Below are 27709 nucleotides of genomic sequence, written 5' to 3'. Positions count from 1 at the left end.
GATTGCTATCCATGCTGCATCTGGTGGCTAAGTCAAATCTTTCAAAGGTAATCCACTCTCATGGCTGCTGGAATTCGTCTATGACAATCCAATTGTGGAGGGAACATGGATGAGGTCTGACACACAGGTGTTCACTTTCTCAAGGTTATTCCTTTATGAAGGAAGGAGGCTGCTTTGTGTGTGCTACAAAGCATTTATAAAGGGAATGAAGTGTGGGGAATTTCACCAGCCACTTCTTCCTTCCCAGGGCACGTGGGTTCAACCTCTCTTTGAAGCAGCCTTTCCAGAGGGGCACAGAGCCGGGAGAGGCTGGGGCTAGCTGAGGAGGGTTTTCTATGGTTGGGGGTTGGGAAGACTTTGCTTCTCTAGGAAAGATGCTCAAGGCCTTCCTGGCAAGCTGTCTTGGAGGGGCTCTGCTGCAAGCTCTTGCCGAAGCCCGCGGGGAAATGAGGCAAGGTTTCTGGGGATCCCACACCCTCTCTCAGGGAGCTCGGTGGAAGCTTCGCTTTCAAAGATCACAAGAAAACTTTTACCCCCCACTGGGCTGACAAAAGGCGATAGACAGATTGGGAAACTAAGACAGAGGAGGAGTACACGTATCAGGACACTGACTCAGGGAGAGGTAGTTCTAAGGCCAGGACTGAGGGGTCCCAGGCCTACCCAGAACCTGCAGCTTAACCCTTGGGATTAGGAGTCCTAGAGTCATCCCTCTGCTTTTCTTGGATCCCGAGAGAAGGCTCTAGAATGGGACAAAGGCTCACAGGAAGAAAGGAGTGACCTGTGTCCACAGAGAGGAAGAGAGCTGTTCTCTGTGCCCCTGAGAACAAAGCCAAGTGCAGCATGAGAGAGGTGCAGTGAGACCACAGGCTCTCAACCTCGGGCAATTCTGCCTCCTCCCACCCCACCTAGGAAACGTTTTTGGTTGTTAGAACTTGGGGCTGGGGTATTGCTACTGGCATCTAGTGGGCAGAGGCCAGGGATACTGCTAAACATCCTGCAATGCACAGGATGGCTGTCCACAACAAAGAATTATCCAGCCTAAAATATCAACAGTGGCGAAGCTGAGAAATCCTGAGTTAGACTAAATAAAAATTCGGTGAGTGTCCGGGGCTTCAGTCACTGGGGCCGTATGCCAAGGGAAAGGGGTGAAATATATTTTAGAAATAGGGTGACATCAGCTCGGGAGCAGAGCCACCCTAGAGGAATGGGCGATTTAAGATGAATTCAGCAATTCTTTTTCCTGAAGGTCTGCTCTGTGCCAGGCTCCGTGCAAGGCTGAGGCCGCAGAGACCCACAAGCTCGGGCTGTGACACAGCTCCCTGCAAGGAGATAGTCAAGCAGACACGGGGGAACCCGGCCTGGGGGGTTGGCTGCCAGGCACTCTCGGGGTCCCCACGCTTAAGAAGCACTACTGCCTCCCAACCCCTGAAATGTGACACGTGTTAAAGACAGTAAAGCAAATAATCATCAATATTGAATGGGCTGAGATTAGCGACGGAGAAGAGGGAATCCTTCCAGATTAATAATGCATTGAGGACTCCTTCAGAGGAGGGATAAATTATGCAGGGCACGGCTGCTTGGGTATGGGGAGAAAACAATAGCTCTTTAATTTGGGGGTTGGTTGGCTCTGTGGCAGGGACTCTCCCTGCACTGGACCTCAGTGGCAGCCTAGCTTCCTGTCCCTGACACGGTCCTCCCTTGGCATCCCCGCAGGGGTAGGGGTTCCTGATGCTGCCCCTCACCCGTGGAACAGCCTGAGGCAGCTGCCCAGTCCCTCGACCAGCCATGTGGGACCCCCGTGTTTAGAGTCTTGGAGCTCTCACCCCACCCTCCAGACCCAGCCCAGAAGCCACCTCCTCCAGGAAGCCTTCCCTGACCAGTGAAGCGGTTTCCTGTGGTGCTTTCTGTACAGAGCCCTGGGTCACAGTTACTTGAGTACATGTTGGGACCCAGCAGGGCCAGCCGCATATATTTCATTGATTCTAAGATGCACTTTGCCCCACATTTTCAGATCTCTGATGGATGTGCTAGGCAGTCAATGGTATGTCCTGGCTCAGTTTTAGTAGTACATAAAATAAAGCAGTGCCTCACTACTGGTGTTGTCTTGTATTTGAAGAAATATGGTAGGAGGTCCTCAGTGTGGGTAGGTGCTCCAGACTCAAGTTCCTGAGGGCTGGACTCGTGCTGAGGGACCCTTTCTTTCTTGTGTTTGGCCCTGCAGGCTCTCAGTGTTTGTTGAATGAATGACTGAGCGAATGAATGCTTAAGTCATATATAGCCCGTTCCATTGGCTCCAAGGCCCCCTCTTAATGGTCTCCTTCCCAACCCTCTGCCCTTGCAGAGAGCACTGCCCGAGCCACTTAGCTCCAGGAACTGAGGACTGGGGACAGATTCTGTCAAAGCCACGACACTTTCTAAGAGGCCTCTGCTTACAGTGACCCGAGGACGTTGGGTGATGTGTGGAGAATCAAAAGCTGGAAATGAAGAGGGGCCGAGGCTAGGTTCTGGCTGTCCCAGAGACAAGGCTACAAAGCAGAGGTATCTCTCTCTGCCCTGCCAACAGAAGCCACCCACTGCCCAGGGCAGCTGGTCCTGCCCTGAGCTGTCCTGCAGGCCTGAGGGGAGAAGGGAGACTCCCCTCACCTTGCACCATCCTAATAAGAGGCGGCCACATAGAGAGCTGTGGAAGCATTTATCTGGGGCCTGACAGCCTCATTTGAAGCTTTAATCTGGGGCCCGACAGCCTCATTTATCACCAGAGGGCGGTGCCAGCTGGTGCAGGAAGCAGGCAGTGAGGGGAGCCGGGGGATGTGGCCCAGGGCGGCTCTGGCGTCTCCACTTCCAGGAAGCAAGGCTGGGGCCGGCTTCAGCCCAGATGTCCCCAAGCCCCACTTTTTTTTTTAACTGAGCCTTTTATATTATTTATTTTGTTTAGTAGCACATGATAGAATTATACACAGATGATCTCTTAAAAATCAAATGTGGTTATTTGTATATACATTAAGCCCTCAGCATAATTTCTGCCTCTGAAGTGCTAATACAGTATTTAAAATTATACAAACATCCAGTAAACGGCATTTTAGTTTATGACACTCTGTTAATACAATAAATATACAAAACTTCCAAACTACTAAAAACGTGCAACATTAGAGGGACAGATGGAGGGCATTTATATAGAACCATGACAGTCACCGTAATGGCAGCGCAATATCACTCGCTGACAAACTATACAGATATCCCTAGATAAATAATCCCAGTCCTAGATTAAAAACCACTGACACAGGGCTTCCCTGGTGGCGCAGTGGTTGGGAGTCCGCCTGTCGATGCAGGGGACACGGGTTCGTGCCCCGGTCCGGGAAGATCCCACATGCCGCGGAGCGGCTGGGCCCGTGAGCCATGGTCGCTGAGCCTGCAAGTCCGGAGCCTGTGCTCCGCAACGGGAGGGGCCACCACAGTGAGAGGCCCGCGTACCGCAAAAAAAAACCCAAAAAACCACTGACACAGAATGCAGGGAGAGGCCACCCCAAGCCAAGACCCTGTGGGCCTGCCCTCTGTCCCTCCTGCTCCACCATTCTAGCCACGGCCCCAGGGGACAGCCCTCTGCAGGCCCCAGGTCAGCCATACCAGTTTTTAAGGTCCCTTCTAACACTGTCCCTCTGTGGCTCAAGTCCCCTGCTTCTGCCTTGGTGGTCCTGTCTCTGGGCCCCTCGGGGCTGGTAAAGGGCTTGGTTAGATGCAGACTCTGTGGAAGCGAAAAGTTCTCCCGACCACGCCCCCAGGGCCCTGGTACCCTGAGCCTAGCCCTCCGCATTCCCACCCATCCCTGCCCTGTTTCCCTGAGGGCCACCAAGTTCCCTCGTGCTCCTGTGTGTGGGGTCTCAGGTTGGCCTACGTCTTTTCATCAGACTGGCCAGTGAAGGTGATTGCGGAGGTCCCAGCCCTTTCACTGCCTGCCTGGATGATCTGGCTGGAGGTGGGCTTTGTGCCCTGACAGCCCCCTCCCCACCAGGGCCCACCCCACCCCTGTCCCCCGCTCACCTGTCCCCAGATCGTTCATACCTGATGGTGTTGTCGGCATCACAGGGGCAGGGCAAGCTGCAGCCTGGGCCGTGCAGGCCCTCGGGGCACAGCCGCTCCTGGCAGCGTGGGCCTTTGTAGCCAGGTTCACACTTGCAGGCACCGGTGGTGGGTGAACACTGACCCCCATTGTGGCAGTCACAGCGCAGGGAGCACTGGAAGCCAAAGGTCCCGAAGGGGCATTCCTCTTGGCACCTGCGGGAGAGCAGAGGAGGGTGAGGCTATGCCCCCTCACCTGCCCTTCCAGATCCACCCAGCACGTACCGCCCCTGCCTCCAGGCCTGGGCCTGGTGTGCTGCACCTCCTCACAGTCTCCTCCCCTCTTTCCTCTCCTCCTCCAGGAAGTATTCCGTGGTTTAGTCACCCCAGTCCATTCCCTCCTCCATGCCAGTTCCCCTCAGTCCCCAGGACTGAGTTCATACTATCATATTTCATTGATTATAGGCTTTATGTGTTTTTTTTTCATTTTTTGATTGCAGTAAATAAGTATAACATAAATTTACCATTTTAATTATTTTTAAGTGTACAGTACAGTGGAATTAAGTACATTTATATTGTTGTGCACTCATCACCACCGTCCATCTCTAGAACCTTTTCATCTTCCCAAACTGAAACTTCTGTACCCAGTAAACAACAAACCTTGTTTTAAAAATATATTCTAACATCTCTGAAGCCAGTTAAGTCTTATAACTGATGGCATGTCATAGTTTAATTTTCAGTGTTTTTCATTCTTAGCAATATATAAACTAATGATGCATCTCACAATCGGTGGCATTTCAGATTTGATGAAATGGGGTAATTTTATTTCTACTCGTTGTCTCTGCTCTTCGAGTCTTTCGGATAGATGTACAGTCTCCCTGCCATATGGGAGACGATCCCCTTCCACCAGTGTCGAGTTTCCCCGTGAGTACAAGATGCATCCTCCTCCATCAGACTGGAGAATCCCCCAAGACAGGGACTATTTCCTCTTCCTTGGACGGGGGGGTTCCCTCAAGGCAGGGGCTGAGCCTCTTCCATCAGCCGGGGAGCCCCCCAAAGAAGAGGACCTGGCCCCCTTTGTGTCCTGCCTCTGCTGGGGCCTGGGAGTTGGAACTCCCAGCATAATGATCATTATTTGACTCATCAACTGACATCCATTGGTTGTGGGTCCTCTGTGGGTGGGTGTAACCTCTGCTGCTGACTGCCTAGCTTCCTGGATGTGCCCAACACCCCTCACCCCAGCCCGGGGATATTCCCCAGGGGATGTAAGTTCATCGTCACAGCAACAACTTAAGGGGTAAACCTGGGGGCATATGGGGTAAAAGAGATGGGCAACCCCTGTGTCCCAGAGACAGACGAACAGAAATGGCCTATGGACTCTGGGGTTTTGGATTAACCGCATCCCCACACTGCTTCAAAGGTGCAGAGAATGGGGAACTGACTTTACAGCTCTGACATCTGCTTCCTCGTCACAAAATGGGAGGATAATAACTAAACCTCACCAGGTGTTTGAGGATTAAATGAGGCAACGTGTATAAACCCTTAGAAAGGTGCCCCATGCACGGTAAGGGCTCAGTAAGAATTGTTAGTTCTTATTATTACTCTTGTTAATACTGTTTTCTATAGTTCTCCTAACAGATCCCTTCTGGCATGAAAATGCTCAAAGGGAAGAATTCCAAATATTAACATTGGAGTGGACTTGAGGAATTACAAGTCGTTTAATGATTATGTTTTCCCATTTTCAGGTTTTCTATATATCTTCTACAATAATCAGGGCAGAGGGGAACAATAAAAGATGTTTAAAAAAATACAGCCTTTAGCTTCCCTGGTGGCGCAGTGGTTGAGAGTCCGCCTGCCCATGCAGGGGACACGGGCTCGTGCCGCGGTCTGGGAAGATCCCACATGCCGCGGAGCGGCTGGGCCTGTGAGCCATGGACGCTGAGCCTGCGCGTCCGGAGCCTGTGCTCCGCAACGGGAGGGGCCACAGCAGTGAGAGGCCCACGTACAGCAAAAAAAATAAAAAAAAATACAGCCTTAGCATCTTTATTAACTCTTGGTGAGTCCTGAGTTGGAAGCAGTGTTTTCCACCACACCCAGATCGTCTTCCTACAAATCTTGCTGCATTTCAGTCAGTTTGAGGCCTCAGCAAGGGAAAGAACAGAAAAGAGAGGGAGGAAGAGGAAAGAGAGAAGGGGATAGAGAGAGAAGGAATGGGAGGTGGAAGACAGGAAGGAGAAGAGAGTAGGATGGAGGAGGTGAGGAGGGAAACCAAGGCGGAAGGGGAGGACACAGAGCGGTGAAGAGCTGTACGATTGCTGCCTGGATTGCCAGCCCCTGTTCTGCCTCAGAATGGATTTCCCCAGAGGTCACTCAGGTTGCCTCTCCTGGATGTCTCAGACACCAGGGGAAGAAACCCCAGCCTGGAGACACCTCCGGATTCCTCCTTTTCACTGGAACATTCCTTCTCCCTCCCATGCAGCAGGACTGGGTACAGCCCTGGACAGTGAGCTCCCTTCTCTGAAGGGCACGTCCTGCCCCATCATATTTACAAAGGGACTGACTCCTGACTCCACAGCCCCGGAAAAAGAATCTAGAAATGAAATATTGACAACCTAATCCATTTACATAATCAGCCTCTTTTTTTTTCTACCCACAAGTTAAACAACTTATTTATTTAGAGATCAAGCAACGACTGCTAATGAATTTTACACAAAGCACGCTAATGATGGGGCCTGTGGAACAGAAGGGTAATCACAGCAGGAATTAGTTTTCTACTTAAACATCCTTCCTTTGCAACATATCAATCTTACGTGTCCGATATTGCCATTAACAACCAGATACATTGCTCAATTAAATTACAAAATGAGCTGCAAAACCCTCATTACGTTTCATGTTTAATTTGCACTGGATTCTGCCTATCCGGGGAGGCCTGCATTATCACACCCACTCAACTTTAATATGCTCGCAATGATGTGGGGTGGGTTCCTGCAGCTGTCACCTACGAAATAAATGGAGGCAATTTTACAAAATATTAAACACCAGGCAGCCCGTTTAGGTGGGAAACCCAAATGCTACCGAGCCCTTCTAGGAATTCTTCATCTGTAGATGGTTCATGAAGCTTGCCTGAAGACCCCGAGGCTTTTGGGGTTTCTCTCTGCCTCAGGAGCATGGGCTGGGCCCCAACAAGAGGGACGAGGGGTATTTCTCCATTTGGTACATCTTGGCACCAATGAGGTTGGATCCGCCGGTGCTGAGTCCAGTCAGCTGGAACCCTGGGCCCGCTTGTCTCCAACAATGAATGGGCTGTATTCGCTCTCCTGTGAAAGTGGCTGGAAACAAAGGGTCCTGTTCTGGTTCTGGGGTCTTCCGGCTCCTGTCCCTGCTGGCTCATCCCAAATGTCTACTTATCCAGGGAGATGGTGAGGATGGGAAGATGGCTCAGTGCTTTAGTCCTGCCTCCCTTCTCCGCCTAGAGATGCAGTCTCCAACAGAGGTCAGAGAGGGATGGATCCCCAGATGCCACACCCCGCATTCTGTGCCAGGGATGCTCACGGAGATGAACACTGGCTCACAAAGAGATCAGATCTGGCTTAAAAGACTTCAGGCTGGGGGTATGTAAGCGCAAAGCTAAAAACGGAAAATCTCTTTTCTGGACCACTGAGGACTTGGGGCTGACTCCAGTGAGAGCTGGAGGGGTCCAATTATGTTGGTCAGAGCCAGAAGGACTCATTGGTTAATTCAGGCCTGATTCCTGCTTCCTGCTGTTACCTGGGCAGGGGAAGCAGAGTAACAAAATCCAGGGCCAGAGGTGAAGCATGGATCCCACAGAAGCAGGCAATGGTGTGACAGCCTCCTCTCTACTGCCCGTCTCTCTGCTCAAAGAGACACACGTGGTTCAGAGTGAGAGGGAGGGGACTTGCCCTGGTTCTCTGGACAAACGTCCTCCACCAGCTCTGAATCCATTCACCGTCAGACACCTTGGCTGTCGTTTCTGCTCCTTCTAGAGCGCCTGCCCTATCATCGTGGAATCTTTCTTACCATGGCAAGTGCACACGTCTGGCAGTCCCTCCGTTATGTGTTTTGTGGGTCATCCACTAAGGTTGCTGGCTGGTTTGATACCAGGACATTGGTGCCCTTGATCGGTCTGCTCTCAGGCCACAGGCCTTCAGAGGATGCAAACTGACGTCAGTATCCTTTTGGCAGAACTCACGTCAGGAATAAAAATCCACTTCTAAAAGCAATTGTGCAGAATGTGTGACCTGAGTTTGCACGCTCAGCTTCCTTGGCTTATCGGTGCCACTGCCTCTCTCCAGGAGGGCAGCAAGTAGAGAGTGGTGGTAGGTGCCCACCCGCTTCCGCAGGTGAGTCAATGCAAGCTCAGGGCTTGGGTCACTGGGCTGGGGGTGGGGGCGGGTACCCTCAGCAGGCTGAGGGCCAGGAAGGATGGGTTGGCAGAAGGACTCAGAATGCTTTCTGAGAAAGGAACAGGAAAGCTGGCAGAAGAAGGCCATGGACCGGTAAAGCTGAGCTGTTCTCTTCAAGGCTGCTGTGAAAAGGAGTATTATGTACAGCAAGGATGAGAGTTAACAGCTTCCTTACCTGTCCCCCATGTATCCGGCTGTGCAGTGGCACTGCCCAGTCACGTGGTCACACTGCCCTCCATGGTGACAAGGACAGTCCTGGCTGCAATTCTGGCCGAATGTCCCTGGTGGGCAGGGCTGGGCACACACTGCTCCCTGAAACACAGGAGGGAAGACATGCAGAAGTGGTGCTGCTGAGATGCAATCCTGAGGCCACCTTCTTCTAGAAGTAGCACAGTTGCTACAGCCCAAGGGACCACGTCATTCCCTCAGTGGCACCTTCTCCCCAATCACAGATGCATAGAAAGCGAGACACCATGGCTTCAAAGCTAGAGATGGGCAGACTGAGGCCAACTGGCTCATCTAATTATTCAGCACACACTTATTGAGTGCCTGTTGTATACCAGGTCCTGTGTTAGACACTAGGGATATGAAAATATAAGTAAGACTCAATTTCTCTCCTCCCAGTCTACTAGGGAGAGAGACAGCAAACAGGTAACTAGTGCACGGTGCTAGGTGCCCTCACATTGGTACACAATAAAGTGCTGAGGAAAAACAAAGCAGCGGTGTGATTAAACATGGTGGTCTGGAAACACACATTTATCTCTACTTCTTTCCCAAACCCAGCTAAGAGGAGAGTAAAGGGGGGAAATGTACAGACCTACAAGGAGAAAAGGAAGGGGAGAGGGGACCGTAGAGGACAAGAGGTGTCACGTGGTGGAAGATGGACCGGCAGATAGAGGAGCAGAAACTGCTGGGGTTTCTGTTTTCTCAGCAATGCCAAGTCCCTGCAGAGCACACGTTGCAAGACAAAGCTCAGAAAAGCTCAGGAATCAGAGACACCAGGGGCCTCTGAAGGCCAAGGGGCACGTGTGGGGAAACAGGGGGACGGTCTGAAAGTTTATAAAAGAGGGAATTAGACCCCAGATTTTTACTCCCATTTCAAATAGCCAAGTGACTTCCCAAGACTGACAGTTTACTTTTAGGGAGGTTGATCCATACAGGTTTCAGACACAGGGACACCAAGCACAGCTAAGGGGAGTGGGGCAACAGAAATGGGGATCTTCTGAGACCTGCCTGCTGAACAGACCCTCTGCTCTCTTCCCCTGCTCCGCTCCTACGATGCTAGTGACCCGACTCTACTCCCTCTGGCAGGGTTCTGGCGGATTCCTTTCCGGGGACACTGAGAAGAAAGGCCTATAAGTAATGATATTTGAGAGTCCCATCAGTCAACAAGCCTGGCATCTCCCCCTGTCCCCTAGGCTTCCAACCAGCTTTTCCAAGGATCATGGTAAAACATGAACAGGAAGCCAGGGATCACCAGATATTTGAAACGAGGCTCTAGCAAGTTGGGAGATGGCGGTAAAGCACATTATGTAGAAATATGGAGGGAAATGCCAGAAGAGACACCTAAAAGATCTGAAGCTGGGACCTTTCAGGAGAGGGACTCGTGGCAGGTCTGGGGGGTGCAGAGGACTGCTTTCCCCTCCCTCCAGTAGTAGCCTTGTGGTATTAGATACTGTGTATAATTTTTCAATTATACATGGGACTCTTAGATCTTTATCAGACAGAAATCTAAACTTACTCTTGTCTCCTGCTGCCCTTCCAGCCTCTCCCATACCAGAGATGGTCATTTTTCTTATGGAGATCAAGGATTCTCCCATAGTTAATTAATCAATTAGTTCAACACACAATTATGAAGCACCAGGAACTGCCAACCCGAGGAAGCTAGTTTAGGCAGGAAAATCCTGCTGACCCGGGTCATCTATCAATACCATCCAATTTACTTGTAATGAATTAAGTGGGAGGCCTTTTCGCTCAGATGTCTCCTCTACACATAGTAAGTCAGACAGTGCGGGGCTGTGGGGGGCAGGGATGGGGGACCGAGCAGCAGAGGCAGCAGCCCAGGGTGATGGGATGAGCGTGTATGTGAGGAGAGGGGCAGGGAAAGGCTGCTCAGACGAGGGCGTCCCTCTTCTTCCTGGAGGTGGTGGGGTTACCCGGGCTTGCCTTTCTCGCTGTACCCCACAAGCTCCAGGGATTCTTGAGGGAAGAGATGAGTCTTTCTGGCCACCATCTGAGCCAGTCTTCTGCGGTCCTGGACAAGGACCTTCTGACCCTGAAAAAACATTCTGAGCCATCCTGGGGGCTGTGCTTATACCTCCTACCTCTCCATCACGGAGCTGTGGGGTACCCTGTACCTACACACACACACAGACGCCCATATACACCATCCATCCTGTTAGACTGCAGACTCCCTTTCTCTTCAGAGTTTCTGAGACATGACCAGGGCCCCCTAAAGAGGCCAATAGGAAAGCTTGCTTCCTTTCAACACTTCCTGGGGAAGTCAAACATCCTTGAGACTTTTTTGGATAGGAGGGTGAGCACTTCTTTTAGCCCCTGCTCGGTATTCCCCAAATGCAGCACCCCAGGTCCCTGTAACCCTAAGCCCCTCCTCAGGCTCGAGCTCCCGGGGCCTGAAGGAAATCTGTTACCTTGGAAGGACTGCTGTCTGGTGTGGTGGGAAGAATGGTAGACTCAAAGTCAGGACTTGGGCTCAACCCCTAGTTCTACCTCCTTCCAGATGGCTGAGCAAGAACAAGTCACGTGATCGCTCTGAGCCTCGGTTTCCTCATCTAGAAAATGCGAGTGGTAACTCCCAGTCTCCCAGGTGGTTGTTAAGATTCAGTGGGATTAGAGATGTGAAGGAACCTTCATTAGTATTAGAGATGAGCAGGCCCTTCATTAATATTAGTTCAACCCAAGCAGACACCGGACGTACAGGTGGTGGGAGCCCAGTATCACCTGGGACAGAGAAGCATGGGGGAGAACCACATAATTAATTGGTTACTGCTGGTTAGAAGAACAGCTTTTTGGGGAGAGGTAGGGGGAGAGGACAGGGAGGAAAGTATCAGCTTGAGAGGGCTGTGGTCTTATGGTTTCTTTCTTGCTACTGTGAGCTGAATTGTGTCCCTCTAGATTCATATATCCTAACCCCTGGCAACTTACAATGTGGCTTGAGAGAGGCAATAGAGTTAAAATGAGGTCATTAGGGTGGGCTCTAATCCAATATGACCCATGTCCTCATTGGGAGAGGAGATTAGGACACATACAGGTACAGAGGGAAGGCCATGTGGAGATGCAGGGAGAAGACAGCCGTCTACAAGCCAGGGACTGAAGCCTTAAAAGGAACCAACCCTGCCAACACCTTGGTCTCAGACTTCTGGCCTCTAAAACTGTGAGAAAACAAGTTTCTGTTGTTTAAGCCACCCAGTCTGTGTTACTTTGTTGTGACAGCCCTAACACACCTGCCCTACGGTCACCTGAAAGCGTATCTCCAAGTGCGGTGGGATCTCAGGCTGTGTGGCATCTAGAAGGTTAGAGATGAGGTGAGGCAACAGTCCTGCTCCTCTCGGGACTGGTTAGATCAAATGGTTCTGTCAAAATCCGGAAACCAGCTGCGCTTAAAGAGGACCATGGCTAAATGGAGCATAAAAAAGGAGGGGGCCGGGCTTCCCTGGTGGCGCAGTGGTTAAGAGTCCGCCTGCCGATGCAGGGGATACGGGTTCGTGCCCCGGTCTGGGAAGATCCCACATGCCGTGGAGCGGCTGGGCCCGTGAGCCATGGCCGCTGAGCGTGCGTGTCCGGAGCCTGTGCTCCACAATGGGAGAGGCCACAACGGTGAGAGGCCTGCGTACCGCAAAAAAAAACCCACCAAAAAACGAAAAACTCTGGCAAATCTCTGCCTGCCTCAATAGACCCTGCAGCCATCCCTCCTGCTGTCCACCCCTCCACACACACACCCTGACCTTGTCGTTCACAGCCTCCTGAAAGATCCCACTCCTGCTCAGCAGCCCTGTCCTTCCTGGCTTTGCAAAGCCTCAGGCTCCAGGGGAGGCAGGCGGCTGTGTCACTGAGCTCCCCCTGAAACGGGAAAGTCAGCCTCCGTGACTCACTGCTTCTGAGGGGCTTGGGACTGTGGAGGGTGGGGACACTGACAGGGGGAGCATACTGGCTAAAAGGAGGCTGTGGCTTCTCTGTGGCATCCAGGGACATACAAAAAGCAACTGCAGAGCACTCCAGAGCTTGCAAGGCACATTGGATGTGCACTGCCTCATCTGAGCCTTCTGCCAACCACGCTGCTATGAAGGGCAGGGCTGTTTTTTTAATTTTTAATTTTTTTATTTTTTGGCCACACCGCGCGGCATGTGGGATCTTAGTTCCCTGATCAGGGATCAAAGCCGCGTCCCCTGCATTGGAAGCATGAAGTCTTAACCGTTGGACCTCCAGGGAAGTCCCAGGGCTGACGGTTTTCATGCCAGCTTTGCAGACGGGGAAGCAGCGACTAGAATAGCTGAGGGCTTTTTTCAGGGTCAACATTGGGTGTGAGGCCTGATGTGATGTGATAAATCTCATCGCCCTTTCCCACAATGGTGGTTCCCAGACAAGAGACCTGGATCAGAATCACCTGGAGCACTTGTTAAAATACAGATTCTGGGACCCACAGAATCAGAATATGTGTATGTGTGTGAGTACAGAGGTTGGAGGCTGGGAATCTGAAGTTCTATAAATGAAGGTGATTCATACCCTGCTCTCTCCCTTCCTCTGCACCACCCCAATCTTAATGCCATGCCCTTTTCACCACATTTCAGAGCCCGTGGCAGCTCAAGTGAGTCCCTATGCTGAAAGACATAATTATTCTCAATTTATGAGAATAATTCAACTCCTTTGCACATGAGGGACCACAGGCTCAGAGAGGTTAAGTAACTTGCTTCAGGTCACACAGCACTTAGATGGGAGCCCTGGGATCCAAAGCTGTGTCCATGACACAACTGGCAGTGTCTAATGCTGCCCATGACCGTAAAGAGGAGGCAGGGTATTCAGGGTGCGAGAGGAATTTAGCCCTCCGGGGTACAGGTGGGGGATGCTCAGACCTCTTACAGAGCCCCACCCAGATCCTGCAGGTCCACCTACCATCCAGCCTGGGGGGCAGGCACACTCGCCAGTGATGTGGTGGCAGGTACCCCCATTCTGGCAGGGGCAGCGCAGCTCACAGTGAGCCCCGTGGCTCCCAGGTGGGCAGAGCTCCTCGCAGCTGCGTGGGGAAGCAGAGGCGTTAGAGGCAGCTGAATGCAGATCAGGTCCCAGGGCCCTAGTGCTGCCGGTCCCAAGGCTCCCGGGCTCCCTAGGAGTGAGTGAGTTCACAGTCAGTGTGAACCATACTAGACACAAGGCCAGGAGAGGGAAAACAGGGCTCAGATACAATGAACTGGAAGGTTGTGTGCTTGGACCAGTACTTGCGGGATGACTTAAGTGCTTTTAGGGTAAAGAAGAGTGCTCTACCGGGAGGGAAAGCTGAGGAAGGCTTCCCTAAGAGGGAGACATTTCACTTGAGTCTTGGAGGTGAAGTTAATTTCACCGGGAGAAGGGGAGGAAGGGCATGTCAGGCAGAAGGAACAGGACAAGCAAAGGCCATGAGACGTAGCCATGACTCCAGTCTTCAAATTCTGCCTAAATTCAGAGAGAGGGAGAATCTGGGGCATGCCTCCACCCTCTTCCAGGCTTTCAGCTACCACAACAGACTTCTATACAGGGACTATCACTGCTGAGATGCGGGGAAAGATTTGCCTGGTGTCTTGGTCTTGGGCCTTAGCCCAATGTTTTGCCCTTGGAGCTGTGGCCAGACACTGGGGCAGGGGACACACAACATCCATCAAAGATGTATCTGCAGCCAGAGTCCTTGGGTGTCCCCTCAGGATCTAGGGCTGCTGGGGAGGCCACTGAGCCTTTGATAGGGTGGGGAGGAGAACTTCAATCTTGCCTCTGAAGGGGTCTCAGCTAAGCAGTCTTGGAGGGCTCCTGTCCATGCAGCCTCCGTCTCCAGGGAACTGGAGTGAGGGGCTGCTTGGGGTCTGAGGGGAGAAGGTAAGGGAAGAGGAACAGGGGCAGTAAACTCCCCGAATCTGTGCAAGATATCTGCCCAGGGCCCTCACCCCGCTCTACCTCAAATGGCCTAGAAGGGTCAACAACGGCATTTGGGTTATGATCAGAATTCCAAACTAAGGTCTGGGGCCTGGACCAGGGAGGGCCTCCTGGGAGGAGGTTAGCCAGCTCCTCTGGCCATGAGAGCCTCCATCAGAATGTGTCCTCCCAGCTCGCACCAGTCACCCTGGGGCTTGGACAACAGGGATCTGAGGGTGTGGGCGAGGCCCGGGCGTTCAGCCTCTGCAGGACTTGGGGTCGGAGCGCAGGAGATTTTACAGCCAGGACTATCCTGACCCTCCAAGTGTTTCCTGATCCTGCTCTCCCAGCCGCCCCGGGCTTTACTCACTAGACGCCAGTATAGCCGGGCGAGCAGAGGCACTCGCCGGTGCGGGGATCGCAGCTGGTGCCGTGGTGGCACTGGCACGGCAGCTGGCAGCCCTTGCCGTGGGTGCCAGGCGCGCAGAGCTCCTCGCAGCGCCAGCCTCGGAAGCCGGCGGCACACACGCAGGCGCCGGTGATGGGGTTGCACAGGGCTCCGTTTTGGCACTGGCACCGGTTGCTGCAATGGGGGCCCCAGTGGTCGCTGTCGCAGCCTGCAAGAGAGGAGCGGGTCAGGGCAGAGGGATCCCCGTGGACTCTGCTTGGGATGGGGGCTGGAAACAGCCTTCCCATCTCTGCATTGCTCTTCCCTGGACAGGAGGCGGCAAGGGGTTTCTGGACGGAAGCTTTGGCGCTTCATAGCTCCATCAGCTCCTTGCCAAGCCCCACTCCACCCCCAAATAATCATCCAAGCTCAGAAGCTTCTTTCCTCAATGCGTCTCCCAGTCAGGGTCATTCCATTCCAACCACGCCTCTCCAGAGCCCCCTCTCCGGTACTGAAAGTCTGGAACCACAAGTTATTTTACCTTCGCTGAAACTCTTCCTGGTTGGCTCTCTCTTCCTCTCAGCCAGGCCCCGTCTCTTCCAGGGTGCCTCCCCTCTTCTCCGTGACCCTCCTCCCCTTCTTGGTGCCTCCCCAGCCCAGCTCCCATCTCTCTCTCTTTCCCTCTCTTCCTGAAACATTAGTTCTTCTCACCTCTTGCATCTGACTCTCTGTGAACAAGTCTTCTAACGCCCTGCCCCTCCCCCGGCTCCATCTCCCTGTCACCGCCTCCACCCCCATCTCTCTTTCATCCTGCGTCTCCCTAACAGTAATGCCTACACCTCCTGGTTCCTTCATCCTCAGTTCAATTTCATTACTTTCCAAGCAGCCAACTTCAGAAGGAGCAGGAAAAAAGAAATATTTCCCTGGGAGGTGACAGACAGCCTTGAAGATCTTTATATGTAATTAAATGTTTCAAAGAGTGATATCTAAGCTAGCTCTGCAGCAATTCACACTCTGCGGCGGGGTTGGGGGGGAAAGGGGCTGAATGGCAGTCCTCAGGTAGGTCACCCAGCCTGCTGCCACTTCCTAGTCTGACCCTCACTTGATGCATACAGGACACACAACAGCAAGACATCCTTCAACTATAGCCTCATTCACTCAAATCCTGGAGTAGAGGTGCGTGTGGAGTTCAGGCAAGGACAGGCATAAATAATGTACTAGGAGATGTTCCATGGAGAAAAAGACTGCTCCCAGCTAAGGAAGCAGGCAACATTTCCTGGAAGAGAAGCCATCTGAAGTGGGCTGTAAAAGATGTCTCCCTTGTCTGACAATCAGAGTGACTAACTGTCCCAGTTTCACCATTGAAAGTCCCTCATTCTGAGAATCCCTCTGTGCTGGGCAAACTGGAATGGCTAGAGACCCTACTGCCTGAAGACAAGGAGATGATTAGTTGACCTTTGTGCTCCAGTGACTGTAGGGTTTAGCCACTCAGAGAGGAAAGGGGGCAGGTGAGTGGGATTGGGGAAGGTGTCCCTGGGGCAGGCTCAGTATGAGCAAAGAGACAGTGGTACTTGAGTGCAGGGTATGTACAAAAGCACAAGGTTCTAATGAAGCCAGTGAGTACATGGGATCGTTGGAAACTAAAAGGTTGATGGAAGAATCACTCTACCAGCCCCACCAACCCTCCTGCATATACTTCCCACTTGCTGACCAGGGTCAATTGGTCAAAGTCATGGAAACTGTCCATTACTTTTAGTAGATGGAACCACACTAGGCCTGGAATCCCAATCACCCTATATTGCTTCATCCCTTCTTCATTGTGCCCCAAATATACACACATACAAACCGAGCTGCCAAATTCTGAGCAAGACTCACCCTGCATTTTCTACCTGGTACTACAGTAAGTGAGTCAAAAACCAAGTCCAATAGCCAAAACAATTTTGAGAAAGATGAACAAAGCTGGGGGCATCACACGTTCTGATTTTAAATTATATTACATAGCTATAGTAATTCAAACAGTATGATATTGGCATAAAAACAGACACATGGATCAATGGAACAGAATACAGAGTCCAGAAAGAAACCCATACGTATACAGTCAACTAATTTATGACAAAGGAGCCAAGAACATACAATGGGGAAAGGACAGTTTCTTCAATAACTGGTGTTGGGAAAACTGGACAGCCACATGCAAAAGAATGAAACTGGACACCTATCTTACACCATATGTAAAAATCAACTCAAAATGGATTAAAGACTTGAATGTAGGACCAGAACCAAAAACCCCTAGAAGAAAACATAGGTAGTAAGCTCCCTGATATTGGTTTTGGCAATGATTTTTTGGATTTGACACTAAAAGCAAAGGCAAGTGAAGCAAAATCAACAAGTGGAACTACATGAAACTAAAAAGCTTCTGCACAGCAAAGGAAACGATCAACAAAATGAAAAGGCAACCTACCAAATGGGACAAAATATTTGCAAATCACATATCTGATAAGTGTTTAATATCCAAAATATGTAAATAACTTATACAATGAAATAGCAAACAAACAAACAAACAATCTGATTAAAAAATGGGTAGAGGATCTGAATAGATATTTTTACAAAGAAGACATACAGATGACCAACAGGTACTTGAAAAGATGCTCATAACCATCAGGGAAATGCAAATCAAAATCACACTGAGGGGACTTCCCTGGTGGTGCAGTGGTTAAGAATCTGCCTGCCAATGCAGGGGACATGGGTTTGAGCCCTGGTCCAGGAAGATCCCACATGCTGCAGAGCGACTAAGCCCGTGCGCCACAACTACTGAGCCTGCACTCTAGAGCCCTCGAGCCACAACCACTGAAGCCTGTGTGCCTCGAGCCCGTGCTCCACAACAAGAGAAGCCACTGCAATGAGAAGCCCACGCACTGCAATGAAGAGTAGCCCCCACTTGCTGCAACTAGAGAAAGCCCGTGCGCAGCAACGAAGACCCAACGCAGCCAAAATAAATAAATAAATAATTTATTTATTTTTAAAAAAAAGAATGCATAGATTAAAAAAAAAAATCCACACTGAGATATCACCTCAAACCTGATAGACTGGCTATTATCTAAAAGACAAGAAATAACAAGTGTTGACAAGGATGTGGAGAAAAAGAAACCCTTGTGCATTGTCGGTGGGAATTTAAGTTGGTGCAGCCAGTATGAAAAACAGTATGGAGGTTCCTCAAAAACTTAAAAATAGAACTACTGTAAAATCCAGCAATTCTACTCCTGGGTATTTATCTGAAAGAAATGAAAATATTAACTTGAAAAGATATCTGCACCCCCACGTCCACTGCAGCATTATTTACGCTAGCCAAAACACAGAAGCAACCTAAATGTTCATCAGTGGATGAATACACACACACATATATACACATACACACACACAATGGAATATATTTTTTTATAATTTTATTTACTTATTTATTTATCATAAGAAAAAAACAACTGTAACCACGTGTGATGTTAACTAGACTTAGGGTGGCGATCATTTCGCAATATATACAGATGTTGAATCATTATGTTGTAACCTGAAACTAATATAATGTTATATGTCAATTATATTTCAATTTAAAGAATTGAGTCCAGTTATCATTATAACCTGCACTCACACCGAAAGAGGCTCACAGGACAGAGAGTGATGGAGCACCCAGCAGTCCGGTGTCTGCCACGTCACCTTCTCTCTGCGAGATCTACTCAGTGAGTAGAAAGACAGCAGAATTACCTACTGTATCATTTCTCTATCTCTTTTTGTTGTCAAGCATATGTAGTTAAATTTGCATGAGTTTAACGTACATATGATGTGACTCCATTGTAATAATAATAATAACCACATTTCAAATGTTCACTTGTGACATTTAAGACCATGTGAATTAGGTTTTATTATCTCTCCATTTTACAGATGGGGAAATAAAGGGTCAGAGAGATTATGTGATTGCCCAAGGTTATAGTCAAGGGCAGGCCAGGTCTTCTGGTTCCAGCACTCTCCACTGGAAGTGCATGTGACACTTTCTGAATGATGATTCTGAGGAGAGAGATTTAAGAGGTGCCGTTGGGGACAAGGTGGCAGTTGCAAAGCACGAGGACCGGGACACCACAGAGACTAGCCACATCCTCCCCACTCATCACTATGAACAGCCCTGGGACCCAGAACAAGAGATTCTCCTCATGGTGCTGGCACAGACACTGCCCTCAGACCTTGGCTCTGTACTCAACTGCTGGAGTCCACAGCCAGCTTGCCCTTGCTGCATCCCAGGGCAGACAGTTATGCTTCACTTATCAGACGGGACCTCCATTCACTCTGTCACAACCAAACCCAGTAAGAAGCAAAACTATGCCTCTGATAAGGGAGCTGGATATTGTCATGAAGCCCATGCGCTAACACTTGGGTGCTTTCGTTCTTCTACTGTTCATTCAACCAAGCACCTGCGAGGGCCAGAAAGTGTCCCTCCCTCTTGGAGTGTATAGTGGGTGGGGACAGAGCAACGAGAGCAGCATTTAAGGCTGACTGCAGAAGGGCTATAATAGGGGTCATTCAGGGCATCAGAGGAAGACACAGGCAGGTCTGAACCCAGACAGGGGTGGTTAGGGAAGATGTCTTCAAAGAAAAGACCCGAAGGCGGGGTGAGGGTGGGGAATGAATCTAGGCAGAGGAAATAATGTATATAAACGTTTGGAATGGGGAAAAAGCATGAATGTGAGGGAAAATGAAAAAAAGATAGGTGTCTGGAGTGTAGACTTTAAGGGAGACCAAGGTACAAGTTGAGGTCGATTCCTGGGCTGGGTACCAGGTCCAAGGGCTTTGTAAGCCATGTTTTTTTTTTTTTTTTAATTTATTTATTTTATTATTTCTTTATTTTTGGCAGTGTTGGGTTTCCGTTTCTGCGCGCGGGCTTTCTCTAGTTGCGGCGAGCGGGGGCTACTCTTCGTTGCGATGCACAGGCTTCTCATTGCGGTGGCTTCTCTCATTGCGGAGCACGGGCTCTAGGTGCGCGGGCTTCAGTAGTTGTAGTGCATGGGCTCAGTAGTTGTGGCTTGCGGGCTCTAGAGCGCAGGCTCAGTAGTTGTGGCGCATGGGCTTAGCTGCTCCGCGGCATGTGGGATCTTCCCGGACCAGGGCTCGAACCCGTGTCCCCTGCATTGGCAGGCGGATTCTTAACCACCGTGCCACCAGTGAAGTCCCTGTGAGCCATGTTAAGGGGGGCAGACTTCGTACAAGGGCTGGGAGGCTCTGAATACGTTCTAAGTGGAGGACTGACGAGGCCAGGTGTGGCTGCTGAAAGACTGGTCTGATGAGAATAGATATGTGGGCAGGAGAGATGGAGTAGGGGTGGGGTTGGGCACCTGGCTGTTATAATGGGAAGGAGATGATGGTGGCTTTGACTAAGGTAGTAGCATTTGGGATGGAGACAAGGGGACAGATTTCAGCTGAGTTTATGAGGTTGACTCAGCAAGGACGTGGTGACTGACAGGGTGCTCGGGGAAGAAGAGAGAGGGAGGTTGGTGCCCTAGCTCTGGCTTAGGCTGCTGGGTGGATGCTGGTGCCACATACTTTACGGAAACACAAGGGGGAAGAGCAAACACTTGGGGGAAAAGGATGAGGTTAATTTTGCTCACTGTGTTTTGAGGGGGCTAAGGGACATCCAGGAAGGCATTCAAAACCCATTCACCTGCTGACTGATGCCCTCACACCTGGGCGCTTCTGCTCTTCTACTCGTCCATTTGACAGACATTTACTAAGCACCTGCTAGTGGCAGAAAGTGTCCCGCCCTCTTGGAGTGCACAGTCTAGCGGGGACGGAGCCGCGGGAGCAACATGTACAGAATGCTGTGAACGTGCCATGATAAGGCAGTTCAGGGCATTAGAGAAGCACGTGGAAATGCAATTCCATTAGGTCCGACAATCTGGGTTCTCAGACTGTAGATGGGGTGTGTGTGTGTGTGTGCGCGCGTGTGCACGCACACTGTATATGCTTGTGTTTACATCTGTGTATGTGTGTTTTATGGGGCTCCCCCCCTCCAAAAAGAGCTCTATGCACATTAGAAACTGACGGAAATAACCAGAAAACATTTTTAGACTAAAAAAGCAAAGCAACTTGGAGTCACTAACATAGGAGCAAATAATCCCTCATATCAAAACTGACAGGAAGAGGTTCCATTCAATTAGAATATTCTGATTAAGGAAGCAGGGAAGTGTGTAATCCATTCCATAGACATTCCCCCTACAGTGATTAAGTGAAAAAAAAAAGTTAGGGTTCACAGGGATAAGCTTCAGTTATCTTAGAAAATCCACTTAAAAACACCTCATTCCCTAGAAATGACAGAGAAATGAGGCAGTGAGTCAATTATCTACCCTGCTGAAGGTGAATAAAAACTATCATCATTAAAATTACAACAGGACTTTGCATTCTTTCACAGACAATCGCAAACTCTTTCCAATTTGGCCCCGGAATGTCAGCCCCTCACAGACTTTTTTTTATTTCTGTCACAGATGCTCCTTCCTAATTATATCTGGCTTTGGCTGATTTTTTCAAGTGGGCGGATCTTCTCTGGGCAGCGAGTGAGGGCTTAGGCCACCCAAAAGTCTGTGGCCTGGCTTGTTCTGGTCCTTTAATCCGCCCTTCTCAGCCTGTGCATCTCCCAGCTGACCTCTCCTTTCTGCAGGGCCCAGGCTTGGGTACTCCCTCACCCCCACAAGGGGAGTGGCTACGCCTCTCCCTTCACCCCCCACCTTCACCACAGACAAGCTTTCAAATTTGTAACTCCACTTGAAAGGGCGGTTAATACGTGCCAGGCCATGAGATAAAGGCATAAAGTAAATTTTCTCATTTAATTCTCACAGCAACCCCTTTAACACGGGTGCTATTCTTATCCCCATTTTGCAGATTAGGAAACAGAGGCCCAGGGAGGTTAACTACCTTGTCCAAGGTCACCCAGCTGGGGAGTGACTGGCTGTCTGAGGTCTAACCCCTGCTGTTCTACTGGGTGTGGCCTGCTGTTGATGGAAGAGGGGATGTGGGATGTTGGTGGCCAGCCTGGGCTTAGACGGCCACCTTGGACAATGCACAGGGAGATGTGAGAGCAGGGGCTCACTTTCCACAAAGGCCTTATCCAGGGATTGGTTCATGTGGAGGTGGTGGTCATAGGGCCCAGGTTTTTCATGACTGGCCCTACTTCCCCAAATTTTATCCTCTTCAGTTAAGATAATTTATTTCTTCTGAACTTTTCCTACCGTGATAAGACATGTGTAGCATACATTTTGCCGTTTGGATCGTTTTTAAGCGTACAATCCATTCAGTGGCATTAACTAGACTCACGGTGTTGAGCAGCTGTCACCACTATTTCCAAAACTTTTCCATCCCCCCAAACTGGAACTCTGGAACCATTAAGTAATAACTCCCCATTCCCTCTTCCATTCTGGAAACTTCTAATCTACTTCCTGTCTCTATGAATTTGCTTCGTCTAGATATTTCCCGTAAGTGGAATCATACAACATTAGTCCTCTGTGTCTGGCTTCTTTCACTTAACATAATGTTTTCAAGGTTCATCCATGATGTAGCATATATCTGTACTTCATTCCTTTTTATGACTGAATAGTGTTCTATTGTATAAGTATGCCACATTTTGTTTATCCATGCATCTCTTGAGGGACACTTAGGTTATTTCTACCGTTTGGCTATTGTGAATAATGCTGCTGTGAACATGCATGTCCAAGTATCTTTTGGAGTCCCTGAAGATCACTTATTAAAGGCACAACTTGCTATGTTTTTATGCCTTTGTTGACTTTCTCTATTAGGAACAATAACTTGGTTGACCATTGTTTTCTTGTCACCACTTCTATATAAGTAGCTTTAGGTGTCTTGTGTCCAGTCTCCTCTACTAGCCTTGGAGTCCCCATGGGTTACAGCATGGGGACCTGGGTGCGTTCTTTTTTTTTTTAATTTATTTTATTTTACCTATTTATTTTTTGGCTGCGTCGGGTCTTCATTGCTGCGCACGGGCTTTCTCTAGTTGCGGCGAGCGGGGTCTACTCTTTGTTTTGGTGCATGGGCTTCTCATTGCGGTGGCTTCTCTTGTTGCAGAGCACGGGCTCCAGGCATGCGGGCTTCAGTAGTTGCAGCACACGGGCTTCAGCAGTTGTGGCTCACGAACTCAGTAGTTGTGGTCACGGGCTTAGTTGCTCCGCGGCATGTGGGATCTTCCTGGACCAGGGATTGAACCCGTGTCCCCTGCATTGGCAGGCGGATTCTTAACCGCTGCCCCACCAGGGAAGGCCCTGGGGGTGAGTTCTTGTTTGCAGCTGTCCCTGCCTCCCACATGCATGCACAGTCTCACCCAGCGTCCAGCCCAGAGCTGGGGACAGGAAGAGCCATCAGCCATGCTGACAAGGGGGCTTGGCCAGCCCTTCTCCAGTGACCAAAGAGCCTCCTCCCGTGACCAAAGAGCCTCCTCCCATGGGGATTCACAACCTCAGACAGTGGTCCTTGGCCTAGCTGCTCATCAGCACCATCCTGGAGGTTTTAAAAACCTCTCATGCCTGGGCTTCAGCCCTGGACATTCTGATTTAATTATTCTGGAGTGGTGGAGCCCAAGGACAGGTCCTTTTAAAAAGCTCAGCAGAGCTTCCTTGGTGGCTCAGTGGTTGAGGGTCCGCCTGCCAATGCAGGGGGTGCGGGTTCGTGCCCCGGTCCGGGAAGATCCCACATGCCGCGGAGCAGCTGGGCCCCTGAGCCATGGCCGCTGAGCCTGTGCGTCCGAAGCCTGTGCTCCACAATGGGAGAGGCCACAATGGTGAGAGGCCCGCGTACCACAAAAAAACCTCAGCAGATGAGAACTACTGTCTTTCTGGTGATTTGCATTCTCACTGGTGCTCTCAGGGAGACGGGCAGGAGGATGCTGAGTCTTGGCCGGGTGGGGTGGGAGAGATGGACGATTCCTCCCATTCCAGAGATGGCAATCCTGAGACTCAGCAAGGCGGGAGACTGGCCACTGATGTGAAGGTTAAGGGGTAGAAAGGAATCTGGAATGCAATGGCCCTGAGCTGCCCCGGCCTGTACCAGAGTCTGGGCCAAGGCACCCACAGCGTCGCCTTAGCAGTGGAAAGGCTTGACACAGTCAGAGCATCTCCCAGGAATGGCCCATGCCCCCGCCCACCCTGAGAAGAAGTGGGGAGCTGCCAGGTCATGGGATTGCTCCTGAGTTTACAAAGCAGCTGGCATGGAGGTAGAGACAGAGCAGCAGCCACTGGAAACCATTTCAGCTGCTAAATAAAGTGACTTCCCAGTGAGCGAGGCCATTTGTCAACTGACTTACCCCAATAAAAGCACAGCCAGGGGCTTCCCTGGTGGCGCAGTCGTTAAGAATCCGCCTGCCAATGCAGGGGACACGGGTTCGATCCCTGGTCCGGGAGGATCCCACATGCCACGGAGCAACTAAGCCCGTGCGCCACAACTTCTGAGCCTGCGCTCGAGAGCCCGCGAGACACAACTATTGAGCCCGCGCACTTAGAAGCCACCGCAACGAGAAGCCTGCGCACCGCAACGAAGAGTAGCCCCCGCTCGCCGCAACCAGAGAAAGCCCGTGTGCAGCAACGAAGACCCAACACAGCCAAAAATAAATAAAACAAAATAAATAACTTTATTTATATAAAAAGAAGCACAGGCAAATCCTCAAAGGCCAAGCCCCTCCACTTTTTCCAGACCCAAGCTGCAATTTTGAGGGAGCATCGAAGGGTGGGTCGGAGCCAACGCTGGGCAATCTTGGGCAGCCCCCTCCTCTCTCTGGGCCTCTGTGTTTAGATGTGTAAAATGACAGATTTGGATCAGTAGTTCTTGCCTGGAGTAGGTCACCCTCCCAAACAGAGCACCTGGAAATAGGGGGACGGAGGGATTAGGTTGTCACAAATGATCAGGGACAGTCCTGCACAATGAAGAACTATGCCTTCCAAGTGCCAGTGGTGTCCGCATTAAAAAACACCAGTATGGCGTGGGGGAGGGAAGGATTGGGAGTTCAGGACTAGCAGATGCAAACTATTATATATAGACTAGACAAACACCAGGGTCTTACTGTATAGCACAGGGAACTATACTCAGTATCCTGTGATAAACCATTATGGAAAAGAAAAGAAGAAAAAGAAACACCAGTAGGTATACGCTGGGATCTCTTCCCATTCGGATATTGTGTGATTCTGTGCTCTGTTGCTCAATGTCTCCACTTGAGAAACAGGCCAGAGGAGACAGGGTGGATGGCATGCTTGCCCTTGTGTGGAAAGAAAAATTCAAGGTGGTTACCCAGGCTCTGAGCTGAGCCATGGCTCTGACCCCTAGCTCTCCACCACTTAGATTGCTGGAATTAAATATTAATAGACCAAGTGCTGTAGATTAAAACCCAAATCTCCTGTCCCTACGCCTAGCAGATGCTGACAGCACAGGATTATAATGATGTATCATTAGCTCTTAGTGATCTAGTTATCACACTTGTTACTCTGTGTTATTTAACCACACGTCTATATCTCCCTCAAGCCTCCAAGGGCAGGCAGAATTCACCATGGCTGCCTGGAACGCAGGCTGCCCCTTCACGTCCCACTGGTCCTCGAGGGTGGCAGGGGTAGAGGACTAAACACACGCATAGGCAAAACCCTAACCCTGTGAGCCTCCTATGGACGAGCTGTGTCCTCATCGGGGTTGTGTCATTTAACCCTCTTACTAAGCCTGTGCCATTTGTTCACACCTTGCCTTGTTTCAAAGAGGATTTGAGACAAACCATGTGAGGTGGATTATTATCCCATTTTTCAGCTGAGAAAACTGAGGCTCAGAGACATGAAATAAGTAAATCAGGGTTTCTCAGTCTCGGCATGATTGACATTTTGGGCCAGAACATTCTTTGTTGTGGGGGCCTCTGTGCATTGTAGGGTGTTTAGCAGCATCCCTCGCCTCTACCCACTGGATGCCAGTAGCACCCCCCGCACACAACTGTGACAACCAAAAATGTCTCCAGATATTCAGAAATGTCCTCTCAGGGGCAAAAGCACCCCGAATTGCAAAAGGCAGAGCTGAGAGTCAAAGACTGGTTTTCTTAGTCTTCGGTTTCAGAGGGCATCTTGTGTACTCCCTACATTTTCCAAGTCAGGAAACTGATCAGAGGGGCCAAGTGACTTGCCTGTGGTCACACAGCTAACACACTGGAGAGCTAGATTTGAAACGAGCTGGCCATGTCCATCTAAAGCTCTTTCCATCCCACCACACCAGCTTTTGGGGGATGAGTTACGCTCATTTATTCACTTGTCAAACAATTCTTGAGCACCCATTATGTTCTAGGGGCTGATTTGTAAAACAGACAAGCAAATGGGAAACACTGACCCACCAGAACAGGGGATGATGGAGGGGTGCTGGGAAGGCTGTTGCTGGGGCAGCTACAACTAGAAGAGCACCCACTGTCAGGCCAGGGGGCCCGGGAGCTGGTAGGGTCTTGGGGAGCGGGGCAGGGGGAATGAAGCCAGTAGGTACATTAAAATGCCCTGAGCAGAGTCAGTGGCTTCAGCTCATTACTTTCCTCGTGTCCATTGCCACAGCTCCAGGCAACCAAGTCCATTTTAACCAGACATCACGCCATCAAAATATCAGGAGGGAGTGGGGAGATTCAGTAAGTCCATTTAATCAGTGCCCTGTATCTCTCTGTGGATGGATGCATCTGGAAACCAGCACCAGACCCTTGCTTCTAGATATCGCTGAGTCTGCCTGGCATTGTACCATTAGGATTCCATTCTTCAGCGTTTCAGGAATCCCCTATTAAATTGCACACCATCCCATGTTTGTGTAGGGGTGTGTGTGTGGCGGGGGGTGAGTCACATCACGGGGCATTAATACCCCAGGTATCTGTTAATATCCAAGCGGCAATTAGCAGACCTGGGAGGCAGATTAGGAAGCGGGTGTGTGCATGTATGCTAACCTGCTTTCAGAGAGAGGAGATGGGAAGGTGTAGAAGTCAAATTTATCAACTTCACAGAGACCGTCCCAGATATACTATGCCGTGACGCTGTGTAGACAGGCGATAGGGAAGAAAACTAGGTATTAGGTACTTTGCAGTCGGTATTGTACTTGTTCCGTTTAAGCCATGGTTCCTCTGCGTAGCTATGATTATCTGCATTCTTCAGAGGAAGGAACCAAGGTCAGGTGTGGTTAGGTGACTCGTCCATCACCTCAGAGCCCGTGTGATCTCTGGCCTGTTTCTCAAATGGGGACATGTGACAACAGGGCCTTGAACCACAGAGCATCGAGTGGGAGGCACGACAGAACACTGGAGTTCATTTACGCCTATGCTGTTCTCGTACAGAGGGGATATTGAGACCAGAGGGGAAGCGGGAGGTCCAGGTCATCAGTGAGAGGCCAGGGGGTGAGACCCCGTGCCTGCAAGGTCCCTGGGCTAGGCTGAGCAGAGGCTGGGTTTCAGCTCCGCGGACTCCCTGCCCTGTCCCTCTCTTCCCTAAGCTCTGGGTGCCCCAAATGGACCCAGGGGCCAGCCTGAGCTAGTCTGTCCTCAGCTCTGCTCAAAACCTAACCCCCCTTCCCCGCCAGTACCAGAGGCTTTTAATGAGGGCCCAGCTCCTGGCGGCCCAGCACTCTCTGATCTCCCTGCATCACTGCCTTTGAAGCTTCCCAGCCCCAAAGACCACAATTTATCTCCACAATTTGCCTAGAA

At 50.5% G+C, this 27709-nt stretch overlaps 1 protein-coding gene across 3 annotated transcripts in view; it reads right to left on the bottom strand.

The window, feature by feature from the left end:
• The window catches only part of MEGF11 (multiple EGF like domains 11), a 235069-nt gene that overhangs the window by 62912 nt on the left and 144448 nt on the right, over positions 1 to 27709 (bottom strand). For all 3 annotated transcript variants that reach the window (XM_060005740.1, XM_060005739.1, XM_060005738.1), the window contains exons 5-8: positions 14968 to 15214; positions 13611 to 13731; positions 8656 to 8792; positions 4060 to 4272 (exon numbers count right to left, since the gene is read on the bottom strand). In XM_060005740.1, the coding sequence (XP_059861723.1) occupies positions 4060 to 4272; positions 8656 to 8792; positions 13611 to 13731; positions 14968 to 15214 (718 nt within the window). The remainder of the gene's footprint in view (positions 1 to 4059; positions 4273 to 8655; positions 8793 to 13610; positions 13732 to 14967; positions 15215 to 27709) is intronic.

Source organism: Delphinus delphis, chromosome 2 (genome assembly GCF_949987515.2).
Source record: "Delphinus delphis chromosome 2, mDelDel1.2, whole genome shotgun sequence".
In the NCBI taxonomy this organism is placed as follows: Eukaryota; Metazoa; Chordata; class Mammalia; order Artiodactyla; family Delphinidae; genus Delphinus; species Delphinus delphis.
The sequence above is the reverse complement of the archived record's forward strand: the minus strand, read 5'-3'. Positions and strand labels throughout refer to the sequence as shown.